The sequence below is a fragment of the Haliotis cracherodii genome, unplaced genomic scaffold (genome assembly GCF_022045235.1).
Source record: "Haliotis cracherodii isolate W230 unplaced genomic scaffold, xgHalCrac1.p SCAF_8, whole genome shotgun sequence".
Classification (NCBI taxonomy): Eukaryota; Metazoa; Mollusca; class Gastropoda; order Lepetellida; family Haliotidae; genus Haliotis; species Haliotis cracherodii.
This window is the reverse complement of record NW_027266341.1, coordinates 1,114,053-1,123,167: the sequence shown is the minus strand read 5'-3', so window position 1 is coordinate 1,123,167 and position 9,115 is coordinate 1,114,053. Positions and strand designations below refer to the sequence as shown.

At 43.2% G+C, this 9,115-nt stretch overlaps 1 protein-coding gene across 1 annotated transcript; it reads left to right on the top strand.

Annotated features, from left to right (window-relative positions):
• The first annotated feature begins 3,196 nt into the window (after positions 1 to 3,196).
• LOC139450084 (uncharacterized) lies at positions 3,197 to 8,334 on the top strand. The gene is made up of 3 exons (XM_071231723.1): positions 3,197 to 3,776; positions 4,938 to 6,482; positions 7,698 to 8,334. The coding sequence occupies exons 1-3, from the start codon at positions 3,354 to 3,356 to the stop codon at positions 8,259 to 8,261; spliced, it is 2,532 nt and encodes an 843-aa protein (XP_071087824.1). The 5' UTR covers positions 3,197 to 3,353; the 3' UTR covers positions 8,262 to 8,334.
• Positions 8,335 to 9,115: the final 781 nt, after the last annotated feature.

The window sequence follows — 9,115 nt, the reverse complement described above, 5'->3', positions numbered from 1 at the left end:
AGACAATTTATTGTGCATAAACACCTACAGTGGGTAGAGTACAAAACGTAACATGACTAGTTATAATGAAAAGTGATAAATAAACATTGACATACACAATGGAATACAAAAATTGCTATGATTAAGTCTAGAGAGGAGATGCAGATTTTCTTTGCACGAACTTTTTGTAAATGAAATAGGAGATATGTTTTGCTAAAGGCGCTGGTGGATCTAGAAGTATTTTCAGTGATATTGGGTGCATAGCTAAGGCGGGTGATGAATTTAGTTCCAGTCTCAGGTCTCTGGGAGGACACTGCATCAGGAAGTGTTCCTCATCTTCTATTTCACTAAGCGTGATAATGATACATGACATCCATGAAGGGAAATTCATATTGTTGGCACAGAGACAACCCATATTGGGCCGAGTGCTCGCGACCCGTGGCACGCGCCCTTCCCTGTCGGTAGTACGGCTGTAGATGCGTGCCCCGTGATGCCTCACAGTCAGGCTACAAGCCGGTCTTGTACTTGACATATTCACACACATTTCTATATATTCAAACAGTGACCTCACTGTCGCTTCACGCTACGTCGGATGTAGACATGTTTAAAAGACAACATATCATAAACTCACACAGTGTCACTATGTACCAAGACTGAGGAATGGCAAATATTTAATTAAAAAAAACGAGTCTAGGGGATAAAATTACGTAAGACTGTCTAGAAATATTCCACGTTTGGAATAATAATAAACACTAGAATTTATGTTTGATGAAAAACGGCGAAGATATTGAGTTAAAAAGGATTTTATCGACTGTTGTCTTGGCGCAGTACTAATGCACTGTGTTCTCTTAGTCTGCGAGTCAACAAAGTTATTTTACTAACGCTTCATGAAATATTTCGCTGATATATAAATCTCTAAAATGTAGATGAAAATACCCACGTTTGGATAACCCTGGATCACGTGTGGCTCGTGTGATCCCCAGTGTCCTTCCTATAAAGGTAGAAACTTTGGAGTCTCTGGTCCTGCTTTTCCTTCTAGTTCAACACGGATGTGCTTTGTGCGCACAGGTAATTAAGATACTCTTTAATCTTGGATTGTCGTGAAAACCTGCTGCAAAGTCAGCCCACTGACATTAACAAGGGCTTGGAGCGGGTATATGGAACAAAGACCAACTCCTACTTAATATATGAACATGTGAAGCGACTTGACGGCGGAGGTGAAACCGTTGTCTTATCTGTACCAGGTGTGAAGCAGTCCTAGGCGTCCGCCATCGTGAGGGTGTACTGCTAGTGTACTCCAAGGATTAATGTAGAACATCCCCTTATATCTTGTAATCTTATAACCATGGTTTAATCTTCCCTACAACATAACTGAGCCATGTTGGACACATGTCAGTGTCATTAAGGGGCGTGACAAACGATTACCAGATGACCTGCACAATATTTTAAATAGCTCACTGGGGAAACAATCCTGGCCAAAGTGGCGAAGGACAACCCTACTGAATACCATTTGTGACAACTCGTCCCATTCCGGGACAAAACGTAGGTTACGGAAACATGCAAGTGGTGACGAATGACTGAATACATGTTGGCTCGTCACGGTCTACCTTCCTTCTCGGGAACACACGTTACATGCACGTGCTGAACCAGTGCTTCATTTTTGAAGATTTAGATTGAAATGGAGTTTAACTGGGCCTCATAGGGGATAAATTGAAAGAAAATAAAACTTCTAACTCCACTTCTACCTGGCAATGCTTGTTTTCCACACCCAAGGTATGGTGGTATGTCGGGATATTGTCATTCATCAGGTGTACAACAGCTAGAAGTGACAGAACACTACAGGTGGGACCTACTCCTTGACCCTAGTACTTCGACATCAAGCTACTCGACCAGGGCCCGCCACGTGTGTACAACGTGTGGATATTGAACAATCTAAAAAGCTACTATGCTCAACATTTTGTAGTAGCAATTGAATTTAATATAATTGAACTTTACAGAGCAAAAATGTTTACATTTCGTTATCCGAAGCGGATCTGTTTTGATGAATATTCCAATAGAGGTTTTTCTTGTTGTTGATATCTTTTTCATAAGCAACAAACAAATATGTTGGCAATAACTCTTAATCGTAAAGTTTCCAAGAAATACCAGATATGTTTGTCCTGCGCCATGTGTGTAGAGTATATGTGTTTTACCAATCTAGATATATACAGTATACAAAAGCATGTCTAGCCAGCTCTACCTAGCTCTATTCCATAGCATCAGGAAAATTATTTGTTTTAATTTTATAGGAGAGAAGAGTGTTGTAAGATTTCATAGACTATATGTCAGTTTACATATATGTATGAACGCATGTGGACTAGCGCGTGTAATTACATGATGCGACATTTTGGCTATACAAGACTAACTCTGAGGAACCGCGTCTCACCTACTTTCGTTTTACAGGTCCGTTTTGGTTTCTGGTAGGCAGTTTGGTGAGGTGAGGTAAAATTGGGTTTAACGTCGCGTCCAAGATTATTGCACTTATATAGCGACTGGGCACGGGTGGTCCAGTCGTTAAGGGCGCCGCGATTCGCAGTGCAGAGTTGCGTCCCTTGGGCACGTCAGAAACCTATGATTGTGGGTTCGAATCCCGGTTCGCCCAGATTATGTTTCTAGGTTTGTCAGCACCATACCCGTGCTCGTGGGTTTCACCGAAGTGTTAAACGTCCGAGACCTGAATCACTTCGGGCTTTTCCCCCACATTAGGCTGACACGGCGTGATATAACTGGGATAATGTTAAGAGCGGCGTTAAACCCAAGTCACTCACTCACTCTGCTCTCCGGACGGACGCTCTACCACTAGACCACGTAGGCGGTCGCAGGCAGTCGGGATATAGCATATGCGAGTACGCACTATGTACATATCCAATAAATATTTCACTGACGAAAGGAAGTACGAGTAGCTGTTTCCGTATTTAATCGTCTCAATTGTGATGACACTGCTATCAAAATATATAATTTATAAATGGGTTTTGCTAAAGTGGGTTGGTAATTATTTACAAATACATAACATGTGACTGAATTCACATAAAATATCCACAAATCTGAATAATACAATTGTTTTACTTTTCACTTTTGTTTAATTATCTCAACTCTTGACTGTCAGATTTTGGTTCATATTCCGGCTGCAACCCAGGAACACTTTTGAACTGTCAAGACACATGTACATCAACTTCCGGTGTAAACAATCGACTCGAAGATCAGTTGTCGAGATGTAGATAGACCATTGTCGGCGTTCTCTATCACAAGAAATGTCGTTAGTTTAGCCAGTATGAGGCATGCAGACATTTGCAGATAGTACAAGCACGACATTGTTAGCAGATACTTGAACCCTGATGCCTGACAATGAAGGTTGTAATATGTTTTTCAAAAGAAAAACCAAAACCCAAATAAAGTTTGTTCTCAAACTTGGAGGAGTTACTTTGATAATCTACTACATACTCCACCAACTCAGTGTCAGGAACACACTGTCACACTTTCCAGTGGAAGCCCTCAAGATTCATGAAAGTGAAATCGAAAATGCTCTACGACTTTTTGCTGAGCCTAAAAAAGATCCACAAGTACCATTGAGGGATTGTCCAATTCCTAGATTGATCTATCGTCATGGTAACCCAAGTTCTAGTAACGATACCCAGTCAGCCCATTGCAGGCGAGTGCCACCCGTCAGAGGGTCATGTGACATAGCCGACTCTCTGTTCAAGGATCAGCCTAAGGGCACCTGCTCACAACAAGGCCGAGTACAAATATGTGATTTCCAGGTAATAAATAATAATGCAAATATATCTTTTGTAAAGACACATATATTTAAGCACATGAGATTTGGTTATTATTCTGTGGAATGTCATAACCTTCTTTCCCAACTGGGGGCCTGGGTGTCCCAGTCTACTATGGTGCAGCGATTGGCTGTGCAGAGTTGCATCCCTAGGGAAGGCCAGATACCTATGATTGTGGGTTCGAATCCCATTATGTTTCTAGGTCTGTAAGCAACATACCCATGGTTGTGGGTTTCTGCAAAGTGCTAAATGTCTAAGACCTGCATCACTTTGGGCCTTCCTCCCACATTAAACTGACACCCCAGGATATAACTGGAGTACTGTTCAAAGAGACGTTTTTGTATATTGCTGTCCCATTAGCTGTGAACAGACATTTCATATAGCGCTGTAAAATATTTGCATATAAAAAAATTGCGGGTTAGGTTAGGTTAGGTTAGGTTTAGAGTCTGTGGCGTTTGATTGCTTGACCAAACAAAATGTTTTGCTCTTTTTTTCACAAACCCAAATAAATAGGCTACGCCCACTAATGGACTACTGTTTCCTGATTGGCGGATAATAGAATGAGCAGGGCTTGTGTTGCACGTTTGAGAATTTATACTGTGTGCACACCAGGTTTTGCCTTTATTCCTCTGTATGGACATGAATTTAAACCCCATTTCACCTTGCCTCACCTATTCCTCTGTATGGGCGCGACATTAAACCCCATTTCACCTCGGCTCACCTATTCCTCTGTATGGGCGCGACATTAAACCCTATTTCACCTCACCTATTCCTCCGTATGGATGCACAGTTAAACCCCATTTCACCTCGACTCACCTTTTCTTAGTCTATATATGCAAAAATTAGTGACGTCGGTTCTTAAATAATTACAAATGTGAATTTGTGAACACGGCCATACCCAACCTCAAGAAAATATGTTTTAATTCTCAGACATGTACACATTTTGGCATAGTGTTACCATAGTAACCAAAGTAGATAATGTTATGCACTACCATCTCTTGCATGGAGAATAACATTCCGGTAAGTGTCTTCTCTGTCCCGTGTGTGTGTAGATCTGGCCACTGATAGAACAGTATCAGTCCTACTTATATAGAGTCAGTGCCACTGTGTACACTTGCTAACAGTAACTGTTCACATTGTTAACAGGGCAATCCCAGGAGACTGATCTGTAAGAAGACAAACTGTGAAAAGCTCCACCTGGGAACTCGAAGTCTTGACACTGGTGTGCTGAAATGGAGGGAAGTGGCATCAACTGATATGTTACGAAGTCAAATTGTTGACCTTCTTAAGACACCCCACAGCGGTTATTGCTACATCCGTTGTGAACAGTCCGCCGTGGAGGTGAATGTGGAGTATCCAGACTTTCTGCAAGAATCCAGTGACACTCAGAATGTGCAGCTACTTATTCTGCCCCCAGTAGTCCCGGGGAACAAGAAATATAACACAGCATCACCGTCTATAAATGTTAACTTCATATTTATTGACTCTGTTTCAAGACACCATTTCTTTAGATCTCTACCAAAGACAATAAAACTGTTTGACAGACTTAACACTGGCAAGAATGCAGTGGTGTTAGACTTTGAGCTTGTACAGGCAGTACGTTCTAGAACTTTTGAGACTTTAAGTAGTTTGTTTCAAGGCAACATACCTCAGGAAGATCAGACATTCGGAGTGCTGGACATGCCCCCAGAAGCCCTCAAAATTGAGGGTTTGTTTGGCTTGTTCAGAGATGCGGGGTATTGTACATTATGGCTGGAAGATCTTTGTTTTGAATGGGAGTGGGGCATCTCTAAAGATTTGCTTGTACACAACAAATCACTATCAACAGAAGAGACATGGAAGAGTTTGAGGAAAGCTTTCAGTAAAGCTGGGATTGAATCTTTTGGTGTTTCTACAGCGAGCTGTGAGATTCTGAACCAAAATGGAGTGAATGACCACTTCCATGGACCTGATACTGTGTGCTTCAATGGCCGACATCAACATGAGTATCTTCTGGATTATTTAAAACTTTACCAGGACATGATGGCCGCCACAAGTAAACCCTATGTTACATTCCTGGAAACAAACGTGGGCCATGAAGACACTGGTCGGAGAGTACAGACGATGGATGATCATCTGGTGGAGTACCTGGCATTCGCTGCTAACCAGCGGAACACCCTGACTGTGGTTTTCTCTGACCATGGGAATGCCTATGGAAAGTTTCTGGATGAATCCCCAGAAGGAAGGGTGGAACTGTACCATCCGGCTCTCTTCATGATCGTTCCCACGTCAGTCGCGAAACAACTCGGTCAGGACAAAATGGCAGCCTTGACCTTGAATCAGGACCGTTTGGTCAGCCATCTTGATCTGCACTACACCATCAGATCTCTGATCAGCAGCACGTCCAACATTCCCGAAGTCAACAAACAATACCTCGTCAACCCCATGGGGCTGTTCCGCAACATGTCGGAATCACGTCAGTGTCTCAATGTTCCACAGATTCCACCCAACTTCTGTATCTGTGAGGGCGGCGAGTCGCGGGTCAAGAACAACACCCTCCATGTTGTGTATGCACACTTCGCTGTTGGCACCATGAACAACGCGATACAGACACAGTTCCATCAAGCACATCCGAGGGTAGTCACAGGATTTGGCAGCTGTCGCAGACTGCGGTTGGCAATGTTCCAACATGTGAGAAAAGCTGTGCATTCAGTAAGTTCCAATGTTTTAGACCAGCAATCCTATGTTGAATTGAATGATCATACTGATCAGGGCCCATGTTAAAGTATCATAGTTACGATCGCCTTAGCGCTATGACTGTCGTAAGTAACATAATCTTAATCCATTTTTCTCATTTCTCAATTTTCTCGTTCCATTGGCAGTCACGTGAGAACGCTTAAGCACCTTCCTGTCAATGTGTATGCAGTCACGTGAGAACGCTTAAGCACCTTCCTGTCAATGTGTATGCAGTAATCAGCTTGCACTGTTGTTGCAAGGTGTGCATGTTAATTAGCCTTGATTGGATACTGATGTAATTGCGTCAATCACAGTGAGGTCAGTCAGTTGTGTGTGAAGTGAGTTTAGGTTGAAAGTTTGGCGAGTGTGGGTGTGTGGAGGTTTTTTTTCTTATTTTGAACTGTTCGAGTCCACAGATCCAGTTTGACAGATCCGAGTATACATGGTGGTAAACATTTTTCCCACGAACAACACTTGTTTTTATTTAATTTTATTATATTTGTTGATCTTTTAAATATTGAAACAAAATACCTGGAGACCAACAAATGATATGACTACACAGCAGTTGGTAACCAGGGAGACAGTGTTGATATTAGATCATGCTCCTCACACGGATCCAGCTCAGACCATAACCTGAGATTCCACGTAGCTGACTGCGATTCAAGAACCATATTTCTGTCGAAGGAGCCCGTGGTGATCCTGGGTCAGAAGTAGGGGTGAAATGATACATCGGTGCACCAGTGCATCTTGAGCTTTCATGTGCTGATACAATACATGATACAATTTTTTCTGTATCGATACAAGACGATACACCTGCTAAAATACATTAGTTCTGGTTTAATGACCCCCCAGGGTTTTTGTCAGTCAAAAATCGCAAAATGTGTTGTGATTAAGTTCACTACTAAAAATAGCTGCTATGCACATGTGTCTACAGCTAGCTTTTCCTTTTGAACCTGCTCTGAAATATTTATAGACATTCACACGTGATTTGGATCAGGTGGTCAGACATAGTGACTCGGTTAAGTATGTGTCATCATGACCCGAACACCATTGCTCATAATATCAATCACTGGTTTGTCTTGTTGGTTATTTACAGGCTGCCTTAATATAGTTCGCATCTTGCTGACTATGACATTAAGCAACAAACAAAATCAAAGTCAATTATATTAAAGTTCCGTTATCTTTCCACAGGACAAGACTGTTTCCCTGACAATGGACTTGTTGTTCGAGACTGGAGATCCGTCCTACCCCCATCACGAAGTCTTCATGGTCTCCGTCCACTCAAACAACGGCCAGTTTGTCCTGAACAAGTTTGACCGCTTGTCTCCATACGGTAAATACTCCGTCTGTGCTGACAAGGGCGTACAGCTGCAGCTATGTATCTGCAACATCGGCGACAGCCAGGTGGAGATGGAGCGCCTGCCGCCGCTGTCTGATGCAGGCTTGTTACAAAGGCAGGACCTACTGATGCATGCCAGCATCGTGAAGGTGAAGGAGTCTGAGGACTGTCTGTACCGGATGAACCAGGAAAACGAAGATGGACTCACTGTGTCTATGATGAACGTGTGCTCCACCACTGTGATACATGTCTCTGTTGCCGTGGACACAGTTGATATGGAAGCGTTGACAGGCAAGTCTGTGCAGGCTGATCTACGTCCAGGGGAAATCAGGTTCTTGTTTGCTGGCGTCGCCAAATCCGTAAAGACGTGGAATTGGTCCTACCAAGTACAGTTTACTCTCAACACCTGGCCTTGACCTTCAGTGTGACTCGCCTGGACCTTCAGTGTGACTGGCCTGGACCTTCACTGTGACTGGCCTTGACCTTCAGTGTGACTGGCCATCACCTTCAGTGTGACTGGCCTGGACCTTCACTGTGACTGGCCTTGACCTTCAGTGTAACTCGCCTGGACCTTCAGTGTGACTGGCCTGGACCTTCACTGTGACTGGCCTTGACCTTCAGTGTGACTGGCCTTGACCTTCAGTGTGACTGGCCATCACCTTCAGTGTGACTGGCATGTGGAGTCTGCTAATGGCAGCCATGAAGGGTTGAAATGAGTTACATTGGGAGGTCTGGTTTTTGGTGATTCCGATGAGTTAATTTTTCAGTTAATCCTACAGTACTGCTGTAACAATGCTAACAGTGGTGCTGTAACAATGCTAACAGCACAGCTGTAACAATGCTAACAGTGGTGCTGTAAGAATGCTACCGGCACTGCTGTAACAATGCTAACAATGGTGCTGTAACAATGCTAACAGTACTGCTGTAACAATGCTAACAGCACTGCTGTAAGAATGCTAACGGCACTGCTGTAAGAATGCTAACGGCACTGCTGTAAGAATGCTAACGGCAGTGCTGTAAGAATGCTAACGGCACTGCCGAAACGATGCTAACGGCACTGCTGTAAGAATGCTAACGGCACTGCTGAAACGATGCTAACGGCACTGCTGTAATGATGCTAACAGCACTGCTGTAACGATGTTAACGGCACTGCTGTAACAATGCTAACAGTGGTGCTGTTATAATGCTAACAGTACTGCTGTAACAATGCTAACAGTACTGCTGTAACAATGCTAACAGTACTGCTGTAACAATGCTAACAATACTGCTG